Raw genomic sequence first — 19,581 nt, 5'->3', positions numbered from 1 at the left:
ACCGCCCTGGCGGGAAGGTAAACGGCGTTTCCATGAGCTGCTCTGGTTCACCAGAAGCAGCTTAGTTATGCTGGCCACATGACCCGGAAGCTGTACACCAGCTCCCTTGGCCAGTAAAGCGAGATGAGCGCCACAACCCCAGAGCTGTCCGTGACTGGACCTAACAGTCAGGGGTCCCTTTACCTTTACCTATTCTTATTAAAGTTAATGAAATTGTTTCCCAAGTAAGTTGGGTTGTGGACTTGCTTGCTCCTGAACAGGAACTCTATGTGTACCTTGTCTTACATTTTGGTGCAAGTGGGTTCTTGCAAGTGGTGCACATGGGCATCTTTCTCTCACAGGGAGAAATCAGATCTACATCTAACATCCCCTTTCAACTGATACGGTGAAGCCTGGGAGAAATAGTTGGATCTAAGGGAATTAGTTCCCCATCCCCAACAAGAGCAGAATATAAGCAACACTCAAAAGTTGGCAAAGAGGTGATTTAGCTTTTAGGCATGATCCTGAAACTGCACAACATGGTTTATTTGGGTCAACAGGGTTTTCCTTTCCTTTTCTCCCTTTCTTTAAAAAAGGTCAATACTCCCTGTGGCTCGAGTGTGAATCTGTTATGTACAATGCAATGAAAGCAGCAAAGCCATGTAACACAACGCTAAATGAACGTCCATACTCTCTCTTAATCAAACATCGCTCGGAGATCTCGCCCGTGCCGAAAGGTTGGAAGGAATGCAGCCGCAGCAAATGAGCCAAAGTGCCTTTTGGATTTCTTGGTTTCGGAAAGCATATATTACAGGGTTGATGATGGAATTGTACGTGGCCGGGAGGAGAGTCGCGTAGGTGTATATTGAAGGATAGGTGTAGTCGGCTATTAAAGAATAGAGTGTGAAAGGCATCCAGCAAGCGGCAAAGGTCCCCAGGATAATGGCTAAGGTGGACACTCCTTTTCGGGTCGTCACATAGTGGGAAGTGGCCAGGAAGTGGTGCTGCAAGGCGATCTGATGGGCATGGCGCATCACGATTTTGCAGATCTGAATGTACAGCTGGAGCATGAGAGCAAACATGAGCAAGAAAGAGACAGAAAGGATGGCCGCGTTATTTTTAGTGAGCGGCCGGATCACACTGCAGGTGGACTCATCTTTCAGGCAGTTCCAGCCCATTACAGGTAGCAGCCCGATACAAATGGAAGCTCCCCAGAGCAGAACCAGCATGATATAGGTGAAAGTGACAGTCCTCTCCGAATTGTAAGTCAAAGCATAATAGAGGGAGAGGTAACGGTCAACCGTGATAGCCAGCAAGCTGCAGACAGAGGCAGAGAAAGAGGCAACGATCAGTCCAACCGTGACCAGCTTGGTAGATTCCGACTGGAGAAGGTAGGCAAAGATAAAATTGAAGATCAATCCAATCCCTGCCAAGAGATCAGCCAAGGCCAGGCTTCCTATCAGGAGGAACATAGGGGCACGGAGACTAGGATTATGGAAGATAATAAGGACCACCACGGCATTTTCACAGGAGATAAGGGTTCCTGAAGTACACAAGACAATATCCCAGGGGTTTACTATGAACTCTGGCTCTGGGTCACTGGCAGGAATCAGGGAGGTGACTGCAGCCGTGACATTCTCTGCCGGACTGGCTTCTAAGTGATCCGGAGGCAGCCACGTTAAATTAACCGTTGGGTCTTCGTTCATATTTAAACCCGTCCTCTTCAACGAAAAGACAATTTTTTCATTTTATTGCTCAGATAAACAGCACTTTTAAAGGAGCATGCAAAAAATAAAAATAAAAAATAGCCCCCTCCCTCCCCCACCTGCCGTAAAACAGCCTAAATCTACCGGGCAGGCACCCATTACATAAACATGACTGTACAAAATGTGGGTGGTGAGAGGAAACACAATGGATTTGAAACAGGATTTCAAAGGAAAATGAAAGGGAGGCAAACGAGATCAGAGCAACACTTGCCCCCACCTGCTCCTTCATATCAAAATAATTAAGGACAATTGCATGTATCGGAGCTATAGGGTCCTGCCCTCGATAATAAAATGCGATACGACAGCTAGAACTGTTGGAGATAAGGATTTTAAAAGCACACGCACGTAGACGACACCCAAGTTTTATTTAAAGACCGAAAAGCAGCATGGTGCTCGAAGCATAAAAAATCCACATCCACCATTTCGGAGCAATTAGTTAATCTGTAACCTTGCAAACAGGCATGAGAGCTTATTACCAGACAGCCCTGAAATATAATCGATTTAACAGAAGAAAAGAAGTCTCGCAAGTCCCAATACAGTGGGGAGGGCAGCCTATCAGCACCCAGGGCTTAAATAGATCTTGGAGGCACTGATGCTGCAAAACCTTGGCAGCGGGGGAAACCGGAGTGAGGAGGGGGGCAGGTAAACATAAAGGGGGGGGGAAAGGAAAATGTCATGCAGGGTGACGGGGGCGGCTATCGGCATAACCTCCCCACCCGGGCAGACGCATGGAGGAGATGGATGGCACACAGACACACAGATAGATATATGATCACAACACAGTCAGGAGAGCGAGACGAGCCCTCTTGCGCGGTGGTCACCTTGGCTTCTCCTCTGGAAGAAGAGGAGGAGGAGGATCCCCGCTTCCTTTCTATGCAGCTAGACTTGCTGCCGCCGCCGCCGCCGCCGCCGCCGCCGCTTCATGCATGCTCATTGTTTGCGCGGCGCAGGCGAGTAGAAGACAGGCTGGCAGGCAGGCAAGGAGGGAGGCAGGCAGCCGTCGCCGCGCCAGCTCCAGGCTCGGGGCTTTGCAGAGAGAAGGAGCGCAGGTGGGAAGCGCCCCCCACTCCGTGCACGCGGCCGCCTGGCGCATCTAGGGGCGGGGAGCGGAGGAGGAGGAGGAGGGGGCGCGAGCACGCGCGGGAAAGGAGAAGGCGCGCCTCTCTCTCTCCCGCCGAGCGGGGCACCACGTGAGCCGCGTGGCGGAAAAGGCCGGCTGGCGGCTCCGCAGAGGCGGCGCGTTGGTAGACACCTGCTGCTCTCTAGTGCGCAAGCGCCGTCTTTGGGCGCTTTGGACCCGGCCGACGTTCCTCCTGCCTCGATTCCCTAGTCCGCTCCGGCCACATTTTATGTTCTGCTTTTATATCCCGCTTTTTCTGCAACGGCTTAGGGCCCCGAGTGGGGATTGGAACCCGCGTCTCCCAGGTCTTCGTCCAGCGTTCTAACCAGTACACCACACTGGCTCTCCCTGCCACCTCCCTTCTCACCGCTGCTTCTAAGAGCACTCCCTGCTGCTCTTGCTTCAGACCCGCATCCCTCTGCCTGGAGAAATTGTTGTCGTTTAGTCGTGTCCGACTCTTCGTGACCCCATGGACCAGAGCACGCCAGGCACTCCTGTCTTCCACTATCATAAATGGGTTCCTGTCAACAGATGTATCAGATATCCCCGGGAAAGGGTAAATCTGGATTAATTTGGGTGGGTGGAGAGAAACGTATGGCATTTTCATGCCAACGGTGTTATGTGGATGCTGCAAAAAACTTTCATGTGTGAGGAGCACTGATCCCACAATAAAAACATGTCTGGTCCTCTGTACCAGTTTTTCTCTCCTTTCAGTTCATCTCCCAGCTGAAGGCTGAATTCTATCAAAGCAGCCAGCAACGCAACAATGCACATGTAGAGTGGTATGCAACTAGGGTGTTCCATCAGCACAAGGATTCACTCTTGTGCAGTGGAGCTTCTTTCCCTCCCCTCTGCCCTGTGCACCTCCTAAATATGTTCTGGGGTTTCCCTCAACCCTCTGAAGCAGATTTGGGGAGGGCATGAGGTGAGCAGGGGGAGAAGAGAAAAGAATTTCCATTATGCAAGGGCAGATATTTGCATTCACAAAATAAGTTCCTTAGGCCTACATTGCATACAACCCATAACTTCCTACACAGAGATAATCTCTGAAAAAGGGGAAGAATAATTTACAGCCTTGTCACTTCTGATGTGCAACATATATGGGCTTTTTTGGCCAGGCATGGGAAAAAAGGGAAGGGGCTTTGAAGCAATGACATAGTATGAATTGACAAGGCAGAGGCCATAGATTTTTGGTTTCAGTTCTCTGATATTTCATGAATCTACCACCACCCAGATTACCCTGCATAGCCTGTGGGCAGACTGTATTTGAGATGAAAACATTTCTGTGGAGGATGGCGTCACAGTAAAAGCTGCCTCAGGTCAGGCTCTGGACGGTAAAACACTTGAAGCTTATAATCTGCAGGTCATTACATTTGCAGGTCGTTACAAAATCCAGTTAATGCCCATATGCTATTTGCTTTCTGGACCTCCGTACCAAATCACTGTAGAGGTTAATTAGTGGACTTAATAAGTGTATTCTCTCAAAATTAGCAAAATGTCATGTGCTGCAGATCTATGGTACTTCCACTCTGTTGGGTGCAATCAAAGGGATGTAGACTGTTGGGTTAAGGTATGGCAGGCTTGGGTTCAAATTCTTGTTCAGCTATGGAACTGTGTGTGTGTGTGCATGTGTGTACACATATATACACACACAGGGCTGCCAACTTGAATAAAATATTGAAGGGACCCGAGTAAGCCCCACCCTGCATAATTGATCACATGATGCAGCACATGCACACCATTTGAATGGCAATACCCATCAACTTTGGGAGGGGACAGCCCCTCCAAATATTATACGGGGGGCAAAGGAGTTGCCCTACGCACACACATATACACAATGTCACCAATGGACTATTCCTGTATTGTAAAATCCATTTGTGCCAGTCATTTCAAATGCATTTATTTAACCAAGCATCCTGGTAACATTTCCACGAAATCTATCCATTGCAATCAAACTTCCCTGTGAAGTTCTTGTGATTTTAACATGGTGAATGTATCGCTTTGGTGGTGGTGGTGGGGAGTCCAAGAATTCATCCGATTACATAGCAATGAACCCTGTGCCTTTTATTCTGGTGGCTACATGCGTCTGTTCTATACGCTGTTGTATATCACTTGTTTAGTTGGCTGAAAATCGCCCGTCGGGGAAATCAAAGCAGCTATAAAAAGCTTGCCTGGAGGATTTTAAATATAGTAAAGAAAAAAGAAGAAGAAAAAGGACTCGTTTCTCTGGCAAGGGCTGAACTACAGAGTCCCACTCTCAGCGGAACAAAAGCAATCGGAAATGGCAGTCATGGGAAATCTTCAGCGAAGCGGCAGTCTGCATTAATTTAAAATGTGCACGCCCGCCCAGGAGTGACATATGGATTTTGTGCCTTGCAGTGCGATGAAGCTTGTGACACCTGTTTCATAAGCACACACCAGCCCGCTTTTTATTTTATTCTCTCTATAAACTGAAGGTAAGAGCGCTGCACCAATCTGACACCAAAAAATTGTGCGGAAAAGTCACCGCTAAATGCTTGCTTTGGTTATTTGCAGACTAATTCTAAGAACTCAGCACTTTTGGTTAGAATTCCTTTTATGGTCTCTTTTTCAACCAACACCTCTAATTTGAAGTTGGAATGCACACTGTATTGAGTTTGCACACCCATATTGGGCGATATTAGCATGTTTAATAGCACAATTTGCCACTAAACCTCTTTGTGTCCCTAATTATCCAACACATGTGAAGATCACACACATGGAGGCATGATTCCCCCCACCAGAACCTTAATCCAGAGCCATTTTGCATTTAAGGATGATATGGAAGAGTACTATAATTGCATACATTCCTTGGGGGGATTAGCAAGAGCCATTGATTCCCAATTTGGATTCAGATTGGAAAATTTAATCTGTGTGCAGAGTGGAAATGGTGGCCAGGGAGCAAAAATAGCTTTGCGGCTTGAAACACCAAATGCAATGTTTGCAGAAGAATAAGATGCTCAAGTACAAATTTATGCAAGCTGCCCTAACCCACATTTCCTGGACCGCCGATTTATGCTTAACTATGAAAGAGACTGAGACAGACAGGTGAATAATATTACTGTCACTGTATAAGGGGCGAGGAGTGGTGCTGAAGATTTGGCAGGCTGAAATGGAGCTGCACAAGCCCTGAGGGGATGCTTAGGTGCAAATGACACAGGTTTGGACATGATGGCAGGAAGATAGGGAGATTTAGAGAATAGGGGAGGTGGAAGGAAAGCATGGAACAATAATCACCTGTTCCAAGGAGAAGATGAGTGTGCTCCTTGACTCTCACTATAACACTACAGTTTGGTGCTCAGTCTACGGGGCTTCATGGAGTGGCTGGCCATGAATTCTTGGGCATTTTGCTATTTGATGACCAGACACCTCATGAGGTCAAGAAATATACAGTGGTGTAGGGGACTCTCCCGCTCTCTTCCCCTCCTTTCCTTCTTTCCTTCTCTTTTTCTTTTCTGTCTTCTTTCCCCCTTTCTTTTTCCTTCCCTTTCCTGCTTCTACACGATCCTCCATATCATACACCCTAGCTTAGTGTTGATGATTATTATTGCTATTCGTTTTATTCCAACGCACTTCTCTTTACTAATTTCCTTTGTGTGTCTTTTGTATACGGTGTGATGGGCACAGTTCTCCAAATGGTGGGAGAATAATTCTGTGAATCCACCCTAATAATTTTTAGCTTCCCTCCTTGGATGTTGCAGTGCAGGTGTCAATTGGCCAAGGGCTATGAGAACAATGTCAGTACTCTTTTTTTTAATAAATATTTTTTTATTAAATTTTCTGTTTTTCAATTTAAAATACTCATTTTTACATCCTTAAGATATCAGTGACTTCCTTTCTTCTCTTTCCATGGTTCATTTTACATATCATAAATCCCTGCATATTTTACAAAAACTATACCATTCAGTATTCCATTATTACATCCATCAAAACTTATTTACACTGTTGAAGTTATCTTAATGCTGCCAGCATCCTCAGCTGTACACAGCTGTACAGTTATATTCAATAAACGTTTTCCAATCTTCTCTAAATGTATGTTCTTCTTCTTCTCTTATTTTATTTGTTGTCTGCAAGCTGCGCATATTCTGTCAATTTAAGTTGCTATTCTTCTTTGGTTGGGACCTCGCTCGTTTTCCATTTAACAATGTCAGGACTCTTTTCTAGACTGCTCTATAACTGGCTTTGGTATAGCCTACACTGAAGACAAGAAACAGTGCTGTGAATAGTCATCATTTGGAGGGAGTGGGGACAAGTATACAGTGCAAACACACTGATGATACCATCTTTAATGGGCTACGTGAGTTTTCCTTGTGAGTTTGTCCTCTTCAGCATTGTATGTCAGAGTGTATGTGTATCTCTGAGCTGTCTACCTTAATTTCCTCAGTTGTCTCTTCCATCTTTGTCTCTCAGAGGAATACAGAAGGTGACAGGAGGGTGTGCTCCTGCTCTTGCAGTATGTAAGTGGGTGGATGCACTGCTCGGAGCATGGCAGAGTGTTCCGTGGCATATCAGTCGCCGTGACTATTTTTGTTTTACTGCTACAAGAAAACGAATGTTTATGACATGTTCTTCATGAAGGAAAGCCCTGAAGGGCATGATCACAGTCAAACCTTTATTATGCAGACCTTGGTTATATAAATCAGCGCTGGAATAATTCTGGAGGAAAGTTCTCAAATATATTCTCTCCTAACAGGAATATACTTGCAAACAATAACATACATATTCTCAGAGATTCTACCCCATTCTAACATTAGGAGAGCATTCTAACATTAGGAGAGCAAGGTGAAGCAAGGTGTAAGAATGTTTAATTCTGCAAGTGCTAACTTAGGGTGTCATCTGAACCTGGGTTCATGGTTTTGCTCTCTCAAAACTAACCATGAGTTTTATTCAAGAATTGTCCTGTGGTTTATGTCTCATGGTTTTGTCCTGCAGAGCTAAACTAGATTCAGATGACACATTAAGCAAGATCATGGCTAAACACAGCTTGGTGCAGCAACAGAATAACCAGGGAGGAGCAAAGCAGCCACAATCTCATCTTGCGGAGCCCACGTTCACTATAAACCATGGTTTGGCTTAACATGATGTGGAAACTAGGTCAGTTATTAACAGGTGAAGCTATGGGGATGCGGAAGAGTGTCAACACCCGCTGGTCTGTTGTCTGTTATGCAGCTTTTCCAGGCAGAGTCTGGACCTGGACAGTTGGCCAACTCCATTGGGGGGTCTTTTCCATCAGAACCCGCTCACCTTTGATGCAGTTCAATAAAAGCTTTTACTTTTACTTTCAGAGGTATTTTGATGGCACACCAGCAGAGAAGGGCTTCTGTCCCCATATCCACCATGTGGGCCTCTCCTAGAAGGCATCTGGTTGGCCATTATGGAGAGTAGGGTGTTTGATTCAATGGCCCTAATTTAGTCTCTCTTATTACATCCTTATGCCCCTTTGGCTGTTCCTAGAGTGTAGCCTAGACATTAGGTCTGCAGGAGCTCCCCCAGCAACGGAAGATGTGGTCACAGTCCCCATGACAACAGCTGTTTGCATCGCTGTGTTCTATTGAATCATGTGGAGACTTGGGACAGGTTGGTATCAGCGGTGGGGGTGGGTAATGAACAGCAGAAAGCATGCAAGAAGGAGTCAAAGGCAGAGAGGGAGAGGTGGAAAAGCACCCCCTGTTGCAGGCTGGGAAGCAGGGCAGAGATGTGCCTCTAAATCCACAAATCTACATTGGCGGGGACGACTTGCCGGAACCTTTCCCTGTCGGTATTCTCCAAATTGACTTTGGAGGATACTCACTTTTAAATTTATGAAAAAAGGAAGGTTTAAAGTTTGGACATTTTCACCTGCCAATATGGTGCTAGCCACCTTTAAAACAAACAAACAAACAAACAAACAAACAAACAAACAAACCGATAGCCTTTCCAAAGTAATCAGATGAGCAGCTCATTGTAAATACAGAAAATATGTTATTATGATTAACAGTTATGTTTGCTATAAGCTTGTAGGTCTTTCCCATTCTTGGTATGAATATATTGAAGATGGTCATGGAAGGGCAGCCAAAATGATCATGGGACTGGAACAACTCTCTTATGAGGAAAGGTTGTAACTTTTTAGTTTTGAAAAAAATGGAGTAAAGGGAGGCATGATAGAATTGTATGGTATTACGCATGATGTGGAGTATTGGACAGAAACTTTATCCTTCATAATACTTGAACTTGGGGCTATCCAATGAAGCTTGAATGGTGGGAGTTTCAGGATGAACAAAAGGCAGTACTTCTTCACACAAAACACAGTTAAATGCTGCAATTTGCTGCCGCAAGGTGTAGTCATGGCCATCAGCTTGGTTGGCTTTGAAAAAGGTTTAGACCAGGGGTTGTCAGCCTGGTCCCTAGCGCTCACTAGTGGGCGTTTCAGGATTCTAGGTGGGCGGTAGGGGGTTCTACGGCACAAGCTGAATCCTCCTTCCATTGAGCACTGGTGGGCGGTAAGGAAATTTTACCATCAAGAAAGATGCATTAGTGGGTGGTAGGTATAAAAAGGTTGACTGCCCCTGGTTTAGACAAATCCAGGAGGACAAGGCTATCGGTCGGTACCTGTCCGTGGAGGGTATATTTTGCCTCCACTGTTGAAGGCAGTAATGCGTCTGCAAACCAGTTGATGGAAATTGCAGGTGGGGAGAGCACTCAGCTCCTGTTTTTGGCTTCTCATTGGTATATGATTGACCACTTTGAGCACATGATGTTGCACTAAGATAGCCTTTTGGTCTGATGCAGCAGGACTCTTTTTACTAACAAAAACAACAATGTAAGCTAAATCTATCTAGCACCTGACGACACATCAGAATACCATACCCTCCAACATGTCCAGGCCCAAAACCAGGCCGCATGGCTTCTGAGCAAGTCACATGACCTGCTTGAGATTGCAGCCCCACCAAAAGTGCTTTTTTCAGGACTGTGCGCTTCCATGAGAGCCCAGCACCCAAAAACACACATTTGGGGGTGCTGTGTGAGATTATGGCCTTGAAAAAAGGACTTTTGGGGTGTGAGGTTGCAGCATCCAAAATGGCTGCTGGCTCTCACATGAAAAAATGGGATGTCCTGGTTTTCCCAGGACAGTTGTGGAGTATGGAATACTTTTTTTTGTAAGTAGACTTATATATTACTTTTTCAAAACCTTCCTTCTTATATAAACTCTCCCCTTTCTTTCCTTTCTCTCACCCAAGGAAGGCCCTCAGAAACCTGAGATCTTGGGGCCGCTTGTCCTGAGGGCTGAAGATGGCCCTCTGAAAGCAAAGTCTCAGGCCAAAATCCTAGACGTCCCCAAGACATCTAGTTGCCGAAATCTACCACCTGGCTGGAAACATAATTGTGATTCCTAGAAGGAACACAGTTTCCAGAGCTGGTTGCTCTGGCAACACATACCTTTGAAATGGGATTAGAGGACGGAGGATTGGATCAACATGCTTGGCCAGGTGCAAGATAACCAACAATTTAAGAGGTAAGAACTGCATCTGTTGTCCTTTGTCCCAATATCTGTGCTCATTGGTGTTGGGGTGAAATGTCATGTTTGCATTAAATCAAACTTACTTACAACTTACCTTTCCTCTGCTCTGTCCAGACATGGTCTACAATTTAAAGCTCTGTGTCTGAGCAGACCCCCATTTTATTTTATTTTTTGCTCCAGAGCTTTCCTTGCAAAAAACCCTCCACTCTTTAAAGCTCAACTGGCGCAAATGGTAATCCTCATAAAATCCGAATTGACGTTTGCTCAGATTAAGCTTTCAAGAGTGGGTTTTGGAAGGGAAATCTGGGGGCAGAATAAAAATGCTCAGACACAGAGTGCACACCTCTGCCGGGAAATAGCAGAGGGAAAGGTAAGCATGGATAAGTCGTTTGTGGTCTCAGATTTCACTGTGCATTAGTTAGCCAGCTTATTTATTTCTATATGCTGCAAAGCTGCGGGAAACTATTTGATTTAGTAGATCTGCCAGCATGAAAGTTTCCGCCATAAAGCACTGCCACTGCTAAGGGGGGGGGGGGGAGGCGGAGGAAATGCAGCAATTCATCTCAGAAACAGCCTGTTGTTTTAAACCAGTGTAAAACAGATACCTGTTTTAGTGCAGATCTGCCTAGAAGAATATCAGAGCTGGGCACAGAGACAGGAGTGATTTTGCCAATGCTTTTAACACACTCTCCCCACCCCCTGTCTCTCCCTAGGCATACATCAGAACGTAGAGGCACAGTCCCAGGCAAGTTGTAAAGTATTTGTGCTCTGATCAGTGCTGACAACAGAATTTGGGTGGGGGGTGGCGGTTTGGGGCATGGTAACCTCTGTGCTACCCTTTATCCCAGGAGAGCTAGTACTTTGGCTACTCTGTGTAAAGTGGAAACACCAGTGTTGTTTTTAGCACAGTGGATCCTCAGCTGGCCTTGGGGCTTTGGCAAATCCTCAGCCTTGCCACCCTCTGAGGCTCGTTCTGGCTCTGATGCTTTAGAACGGGGGTCAAGAACCTGTGGTTTTTCAGATGTTCTTGGGCGACAACTTCTGTCATGACTGACCGTTGGCCATGCTGGTAGGGGCAGGTGGGAGTTGTCATCCAGCCGCATCTGGAGTTCTGCAGGTTCCCCATCCTTGCTTTTGGAACATTTACTGAATCCTAGCCTACTTTAAGGCAAGTCTCGTTGGCCTCACCACCACCATTTCCATTTTCCATTGCTGCCTGGGGTGTTTTTTAAGAGAAGGAGAAAGGTGGAGGCAGAGATAGAAATTTGACAGGGCTTCGTAGAACAAAGCCAGGGTTGTGTGTGACGAGGATTCTGGCCTGCCTTATTTCTACCATCGCAGACAGTGGAAATTTAACTTGCTGGATTGATGGGCACTATTTAAATGGGCACTATTTATCCACACTTCCTTGTGTCTTGCTGCTTTCTCCCAGGGAAAACTGCTCTTTAGTGCTCAGTTGGACCAAACAGCAATTTCGGTTTTCTCCAGATTGACATTTGCTCCTATATATCACTAAAGGATGGGTTTACTCTGGAAAAGCGGCCAGGCAAGGGGAAAACCACTCAGACCCATGCCTCAAAAGCACAGGTCAAGTGGAAAACCGCTTGGACCCAGGTATTCAAGGCGCAGGACAAATGTGGGCAAGCCCTGACTCTTGAAGGAGAAGGGGTGCGTTATCTAATGAAGAGAGATGGTGACGTTGCCTCAGGCACTGGGAATGACAAACCACCAAGATATTTCTTTTAATATTCTCTCTGACTTTAATATTCTCTCTTACTGTGTTTTGGTAAAATTGCAGGCAGACAAAGATGTTGGACGGTGGGTGAAAGACCCTGTGTGAGAGGCAGGGAAGGGAGGGTCTCCCAGGGTGAGAGGCAGGGGAAGGAAAGAGATACTGCAAGGCGAGAGATGGGAGGGTGCATCCTTCTCCGTATGGGATAAAAATTAGGATATACTGGTGAGATAGTATTTCTCTCTCTCCCTCTCCCTCCCTCCCTCCCTCCCTCCCCCCTCCCCCCTCCCTCCCTCCCTCCCTCCCTCTTTCTCTCTCTTATTTTTTTGTTTAGATTAGTTTGTTGTTTTATTGTATTGTGAAAAGTCTTAATAAAACTTTATATATAAAAGGCCCACTAACACAAATACATGTAAATATATTTAAATACTTCTCTTCAGTCTTAAGTCCTAGGCTAGAAGAGCTGGCTAAATGCAAAACCGTACATCCACGTTATAAAGCAGACAGGTGAGGAATAAAGTGACCAGATTTCAGACAAATAAAAATCCACCCCGGATTGATGGATTTGTTTACAATGACCGAATTAACTCAGTATGCACATATACGAGAAAGGGAACGGCATGCTAAAGCTGGACAACCAATTTTATTATGTTGCAACACAGTTTCAGAGCAAGATTCGCTGTCCTTTAGATCTTTGTGTTTTTTATGCCACCCTTCAATGATTTCTCCAGGGTGGTTTACCAGAAGGAATGAAGGAATTAAAATGTAAGTGCAATACTAACTATAAACTAAAAACCACAAAAAGCAGCATAATACAGCAGGAGGAAAAATGCACCTAAAAAGCTCAGGAGAATCAAAGCCTGGCAGGGCAATAAGTCTGGTGATTGTGGTTTCCCCCAGTACGAAACAGTCCTGTGATCTCACCATTGTAGGGCCATAGCTGGCGGTATCCAAATCCACACCTAGAATGTGTGCATTACAGTCCAGGGTTCTTGTGCAGGAGCTGGGGAGGCTAGAGCAGTGATGGGAGCTGCATACCCTCCAACATTTTTCTGATGAAATTTGATTTTGGTCAGGACTGCATCAGGGGAGAATACCGTTGATTCCCCCTCCCTCCTTGCCTGCAGTGATCTTACAATTATCAGCCCTTCCAGAGGCTGCTATTGCCTGTTACCTTACCTGTATTATAAAACGCATGCGCAGTAAATGCAAACAATCATTTCAAGGCTGCTTGGGACTAGATGCATACCCTCCAACATTTCTTTGATGAAAATAGGGATGTCCCATTCCATAATGATCATTTTACTATTTATACCCTACACATCTTACTGGGTTGCCCCAGCCACTTTGGGCAGCTTCCAACATATATAAAAAACATAATAGAACATTAAACATTAAAAAAACCCTTCCCTATACTGTACAGGATTGCCTTCAGGGGTCAGATGGCTCCATACCCTCCAATATTTCTCCAGTGAAAATAGGGACACCTTAAGGAAAATGGGACATTCTGGGATCAAATCAGAAACCAAGACGGCTTCTGTCAACAACCTTGTCCAGATTTTCACATTTGGGAGTATTGTAACCCTACACTTGGAGGGTCTGGAGTTGGGCCCTAAGATGCAATAACTAAACAATGTTATCTGTCCTTTATCTGTACCGACTGTACAAAAGTCAACAAGAATTCAGTAATTGCAGCCAAAGAAAGCAAATAACATGTAAATAACATTTGTACAAAACTGAACTGCAGGCTCTGCCTTACAGCTATTCAAAGCCCCCAGCCTCAAAATGCAATTGCATCCTGAAAATTGCAGGCACGCAACTGCAAAATGCAGTGACACCATTTGTCAAGGAACACAAGTCTCTTGAGACATTTCCTCCTAGACTTTGATCTTCTTGCAGAGATAGGAGCTGCAACTGCATGATTTCTTCCTCGGCCACTAAAGAGCTGGTGTGTGTAGGAGGAGACCCAGAGCGCTAGATCAAATCTTAATGTGGGCCTTACCTGTGCTGTAGGTTGGGGAGATTCCGCACCACTGATCTACTTCTTTTAAAAGGAGTGGGGGAGCATTTATGTTGCAGGCATTGCAAAACCATGTGGCAAGCTGTTCCACAGGCTGTGTATGAACTATTTCCTTTAATATGCCTTATGTTTCCTGCCATCAATTTTATTAGATGTCTGAGAGATTTTTTAAAAAAATATTATCTCATGCGTTGCTGCTGTTTTCCTTTTGTTGGCAACCCAGACCCACCGCTGAATGGTTCGTGACAGAGGCAGCTCTGAGGGCGCAGGCATCACCCAGGCTGAAGGAGCTGGCACGGCCTCGGCCTTGCCCAGCTGGCTGGGAATTCCATCGTTCCCCTTATTCTGTGGTATGTAAGTCCTTCACTAGCCTGCCTCCTTTTCAGCCCATGTGGCTTGATTGCCCCAATGCTTCCCTGCGGTTGAGATTCCACACGATGATGTAGCTGCTCCATGTTGGCTTGCTGCTTACAGACATTTGTGGCAGCCTAATACCCTGTTGCTGTAACATTCGAATGAAGCTTCTCTCCCCTCTCTATAGCAGGGGTTGGGAATCTCCAGACCATGAACCAGATTTGGCCCATGAGGCTGTTCCTCAAAAACCACACCCACTTGCCCCACACCTAGCATGGCCAACAAATAGTGAACCTTGCTGGGCATAATTTTTGGAAAGCTGCTGCAAGGGGAATTTGATTTGCTGTTCCTTTGTGCCACCTGCCACCCTCTCTTTGCTTGTGTGCAGTCCTGGCGCACAGATGTAGAGCATCCATGGAATACGACATCCTTCTCTCTTGTCTTCAGGTGACTCAGGCAGCAAAGAATGCTGTAGCCTCAGAGAGACTACTTGCTCTAGCCAAGCCAAGGCCACAAGCCACAGAAGCAAACAGTAAGCCTATCCTTTTCTTGGTTACCATTCTGTGACAGGTTGAGGGGTTATGCTTTTCCTTGCTATCAACTCCACTCATTCATTCATTCATTCATTCATTCATTCATTCATTCATTGAATTTCTCTATTGCATTTATATCCTACCTTTTTCTCCAAGGAGCTCAGGATGGCATATCTGGTTCTCTCCCATGTCAATCACTCCCCACAACAACCTTGTGAGGTAGGGCCAAGAGGAAGCAACTGGCCCAAGGTCACCCAGTGAGCTTCATGACTGAGTGAGGATTTGAACCCTGGTCTGCCATGTCCTTGTCTGACACTCTAACCATAACACCACATTGGCTTTCTTGTCCATTACCAACTTTTTTACAAAAGTCCCCTACTCCTTCCCCCCCCCAAAAAAAATTGTTTAGAGTGCACCAAAACATCATGCTTTGTTCAACTGCTTGGGGAGTTTCTTGGCTCTTTTGCCAAGGACTCCTCTGTTGAGCCAAGATTTAGGAAAGAATCAAACTGAGGAAGGACCTCCCCATTTGCGTGGACAAGTGGAGTCCCCCCAACCCCAGGCGACTCCCGAGTGGAATAATGACTCAAGACAACGTGCTATGGGATTAAAATTGGCCACAACTTTATTACGTTTCAGATGTAGGGAGACCTTGGCTCAGGCATTGGGCGTTTATCCTTCCCAGTCCCCAGCTGGGGATCTGGGGGACATCAGGGTTATCCAGAATGTGTGGGGATTGGGCTGACTCTGGAGAACATATGTTCAAGCAGAGAGCTTGCCCCCCATTTTGCCACCGTCACAGGGGAGAGCAATGACAGCCTCTCTGCGTATGGCCAATGCTTCCCCTCAAGACCCCTTTAACGGGGAACTCTGGGATCACCGCTGCAAGGGGGGCGTGGGTCACCGCTTCACGCCCTCCCCCCCATTTAGGGAAGATAGACTAAAGGATTCTGCCCAAGGCCTGAAACCGCCAAAGTTGTGGTGTTTTGCTACGGGGAAGGCAAAACCTGCCAATGCAGGAAAATTCCTTTCCGGCCCTTCAACAGTGACCATGACGTAGCAGCGCCCACGTACCTGTGGAGGAGAGGTTAACCTGCAAAAGATGGCTTAACTGAGGGAGGGCAGGGTGGGAAAAGCTCTGGAGCCAACTGATTCCCAGGTAAGATCCACCCTCCTTTGTGCGGGCAGTCCCTCCCCCTACCTGGCAATGCCTCCCCAGGCGGGATTGGACAATTGGCTGAAGTAGGTGGAGATCTCCAGGTATCCAGCCTGGGGAGGGCGAAGCCAACCCGTACTGCCAGGAGCCGCATGGGATCCAGGGGGTTGTGCGCAACCATGCAAAAGGCACCCCCCCACTTGATGTGGGGAGCGGTCATTGCTTTCCCAGAGCTCAGAAGACACAGAACTTTACAAATCATTGTGGAAAATCCTTAGGACACCAGGGTTACATTGACAGCTGTGCAGGCAGAAAGTGGAGAAGGTTTTATAAGATGCTCCAGAGCAGGCCCTTTTTGAAACCAATGAAACTTAAAAGACATTTGTTATTAATTTTAGTAGTAGTAGTAATAGGAAGAGGGAAGGCAACAATCTCTCTTTGGCCACACCATACATTGAAAGCACTCTGATACCACTTTAAGCAGTCATCATGGCTTCCCCTAAAGAATCCTGGGAGCTGTAGTTCATTAAGGATCCCAAGAGTCATTAGGATATCCCTAGCCCCCTAACAGGGTGGCGCTGTGGGTTAAACCACAGAGCCTAGGACTTGCCGATCAGAAGGACAGCAGTTCAAATCCCCACGACGGGGTGAGCTCCCGTTCCTCAGTCCCTGCTCCTGCCAACCTAGCAGTTCAAAAGCACATCAAAGTGCAAGTAGATAAATAGGTACCGCTCCAGCGGGAAGGTAAACGGTGTTTCCGTGCGCTGCTCTGGTTCGCCAGAAGCAGCTTAGTCGTGCTGGCCACATGACCCGGAAGCTGCACGCCGGCTCCCTCGGCCAATAAAGCGAGATGAGCGCCGCAACCCCAGAGTCAGCCACGACTAGACCTAATGGTCAGGGGTCCCTTTACCTTTAGCCCCCTAACAGAGCTACATTTCCCAGAGTTCCCTGTGAAGATGGACTGATTTGTAATTCACTCTGTTGATTGTAACTCTGTGAGGGAAATAGGGGTCTCCTAACAGATCTCACCCCAGCACAATCCAGGGAAGCTGTAGCAAGGTTGGTATTGGGAGGGGGTCTCCATGGCTCTGCCCCACCAGCTTGGCTGCTGCTGCCTAAGGTGAGACATGACAGAGCCAGCCTGCTCTTGGCACTATAATGCAGATGAGATAGCTCAAGTCCTCTCAAAAGGCTGAAAATCTGAGTTTTGCTGATTGTGACCTCACTGCATCTTCAGGAATGTGTTGCTGCCCCTGAATTAAACCCCAACCTAACGCTTCTGGTTTGCTCTTGCAGCAAAATCTGGAAAGTAAATCCAAGGAGTGGTTGTTGAATTTGTGAAGCCTGGCAGACTCTCTGAACTTCAGATCTACATCTTAGGCGGTGGCAAACCTTACCAAGTTTCTGAGCTTGCTCTTCAGTATTTACCTGGTCCTCACATTCTTGAAATCAGCCATCCTGGGAGAGTAAAGGCAAAGTGGACATTACTCAGCCTTGACATTGACCAACTTGAGGACGTGATTAAAGTATCTTGCACCCATCAAATCTGTAAACTGGGAATGATGTTTCATCAGTTTGGGAGGCTCCAGTCTATTGCTTGGTTGAGTAAAATTTTGGGCCCACTATTACCCTAGGTTGGGGGGGGAGGGCCTAGCTCTTATCACAACTTGGAGAAGTTCCTATGTCTTGCAGGGTCAACTTTATTTGTTTATCTGTTTAATGCTTTGTAAACCACTTCCCCGCTAATGTTTTTCAAGTGGTGCACAACAGAAATATATATTTAAAAACATGAGTGATATTCAGCTAAGTTTTACTCAGAGTAAACTCATTGAAATGAATGGACCTAACTTAATCTTGTTTATTAATTTCAGTGGGTCTCCTCTGACTAAAACTTAGTTGCATATCATCCATCTATCTATCTGAAAAACTGTAGAGATCTAAAAACATGGATCTTTGTAAGCATCACATTGCAAAAATTCCACATAGTGTGCTGTTATCATTTTGTGGGTGCCTGGACCCCCCCATCTAATTCCTGGGTGCCACACACTGGATTTAGCATGTTAAAATACAAACCAGGAGCTAGCCTGGTAATGACCCTCTAAAGATGAGTCGTTAGGGGCACAAAGGGAATGGCTCTGTGCCAGAGAGCAAGTGGGAGAGGCCCTTCCCTCAACTCATAATTAATTAGAAAGACAAAAGCCTTTGCAGTAGCATTTTTTTTTAGAGCTGGAAGGAGAGGAATTGTATTTGGGATTGTAGTCGGGAATGATGTGGGCTGGAGGAAAAACAGTTGTGTCAGCAAGCTAGAGTTAAAATGCAGCAAGCTAAAGAGGAGGATCAGAGCCATGCTTGATCTCTTTCTGAATCCAAGGCTGCAGCAAGGGGAGAAACACGACCCTCTCAAAGTGTTCATGCCTCAAACCCCTCCAGCGCAGGCTCAGGTTGTATATATGTGCAAATAAACCATATATCCTAAAGACACCACATTCTCCGCTGTGCCTTATTTCCAAGAGGAAACAGGAACCCTGAGTAAGTGCCTGGAACCCCTGGAATCTCACACCTCTTAGAGAATGGGGTGGTGTGTGACTATATATATATATAAAATCTGAGTCGCTCTCCTTTAAAAGCTAGGCTTTCAATTGCTGCATCAAAGCAAAAATGTCAGGTGCTTGTCAGAGTGTGAAAGGAAACGGATTCTAACTTTGCCTTTAATTGAGGTGTCTTGGGGTGAGGGAGTTGCTCTCCTCTACTTCTAACACCAGCCATGTGGTGTCGCCAATGCTGTCTTGATAATTAACTATGGTGTGTGTGTGTGTGTGTTTATGCTAACCTTTTAAACTGGGGGTTTAACTCTGTGACATAGGGGTCTTTATAAAAACATTACTGAGCTCCATTTGTCATTAATGTTTATGTTTGGAGTTTGGTCCTTCCTATTATAAAGATGACTCAGGTTACACTCAGAAGCCACTTGGGACTTTTATTTCTATTTATATAGTAGTGATGATTCCTCTGTTTGCATCTATAGGCATAAATTGGTACATGCAAATCTTATGCAAATCCTGACCCTCCTTTCTTCAGGCGATGCCTTTCCCCCTTTTAGGCAAATTTAAGTGGTCTGTGGAAACTCGGTTGTAATAGCAACACGCCACCCCCCTTCCCTCTTTATTTTATTGGATGGATGCAGACAATGAACAAGAAAGAGCTTTTGGATGAGAAAACAACCACAGATGGCACTTCTGCAGGAAACTATCTTGTGGGGCGAGGAGCCTCTCCAACATTTACAACTTGTTCCTTTGTATGCTGCTAGTTCTGCTGCGAAGCAGCTGGCCAATGTCCTGAGGAAGAAAAAACAACTCCCTCTATCAATGGCAGGTTTTAGGCTAGAATGGAAGGAGTTGGCTCCAA

The 19,581-nt window shown here is 46.0% G+C and overlaps 2 protein-coding genes and 1 long non-coding RNA gene across 9 annotated transcripts; 1 reads left to right on the top strand and 2 right to left on the bottom strand.

The window, feature by feature from the left end:
* Window positions 1–103: 103 nt before the first annotated feature.
* On the bottom strand, window positions 104–2,952 carry GPR12 (G protein-coupled receptor 12). Its single transcript, XM_083611886.1, has 2 exons — window positions 2,567–2,952; window positions 104–1,698 (listed from the first exon to the last, which is right to left on the bottom strand). The coding sequence occupies exon 2, from the start codon at window positions 1,683–1,685 to the stop codon at window positions 681–683; it is 1,005 nt and encodes a 334-aa protein (XP_083468012.1). The 5' UTR covers window positions 1,686–1,698; window positions 2,567–2,952; the 3' UTR covers window positions 104–680.
* A 4,202-nt stretch (window positions 2,953–7,154) lies between these two features.
* Window positions 7,155–8,346, bottom strand: LOC310760606. The gene is made up of 2 exons (XR_014547053.1): window positions 8,128–8,346; window positions 7,155–7,421 (listed from the first exon to the last, which is right to left on the bottom strand). It is a non-coding gene; the product is annotated as an uncharacterized lncRNA (long non-coding RNA).
* Window positions 8,347–8,351: 5 nt separating this feature from the next.
* On the top strand, window positions 8,352–17,721 carry LOC310760579 (uncharacterized protein). 7 transcript variants are annotated; one of them, XR_014547017.1, is made up of 8 exons: window positions 8,352–8,460; window positions 10,101–10,375; window positions 11,095–11,130; window positions 12,184–12,338; window positions 12,554–12,620; window positions 14,357–14,483; window positions 14,935–15,019; window positions 17,473–17,721. XR_014547017.1 is itself a non-coding variant. In XM_083609347.1 (5 exons), exons 1-5 carry the CDS (start codon window positions 9,971–9,973, stop codon window positions 17,487–17,489), a joined length of 345 nt encoding a protein of 114 aa, XP_083465473.1. In that variant the 5' UTR covers window positions 9,956–9,970; the 3' UTR covers window positions 17,490–17,721. The 7 variants fall into 7 exon arrangements, 1 of the variants encoding a protein (XP_083465473.1); XR_014547018.1 differs by lacking the exon at window positions 8,352–8,460 and adding an exon at window positions 8,510–8,641; XR_014547019.1 differs by lacking the exon at window positions 8,352–8,460 and adding an exon at window positions 8,843–8,977.
* The last annotated feature ends 1,860 nt before the right edge of the window (window positions 17,722–19,581 follow it).

The sequence above is a fragment of the Podarcis filfolensis genome (genome assembly GCF_964270895.1).
Source record: "Podarcis filfolensis genome assembly, chromosome: 4".
In the NCBI taxonomy this organism is placed as follows: Eukaryota; Metazoa; Chordata; class Lepidosauria; order Squamata; family Lacertidae; genus Podarcis; species Podarcis filfolensis.
The sequence above is the reverse complement of the archived record's forward strand: the minus strand, read 5'-3'. Positions and strand labels throughout refer to the sequence as shown.

Coding starts and splice junctions, on each gene's coding strand:
- GPR12 (XM_083611886.1), bottom strand. CDS start 1,685: ATGAACGAAGACCCAACGGTTAATTTAACGTGGCTGCCTCCGGATCAC.
- LOC310760579 (XM_083609347.1), top strand. CDS start 9,971: ATGTCCTGGTTTTCCCAGGACAGTTGTGGAGTATGGAATACTTTTTTT. Junction 12,621..14,356: donor CCACGTTATAAAGCAGACAG/GTGAGGAATAAA, acceptor TTGGCAACCCAG/ACCCACCGCTGAATGGTTCG. Junction 14,484..14,934: donor ATCGTTCCCCTTATTCTGTG/GTATGTAAGTCC, acceptor TCTTGTCTTCAG/GTGACTCAGGCAGCAAAGAA.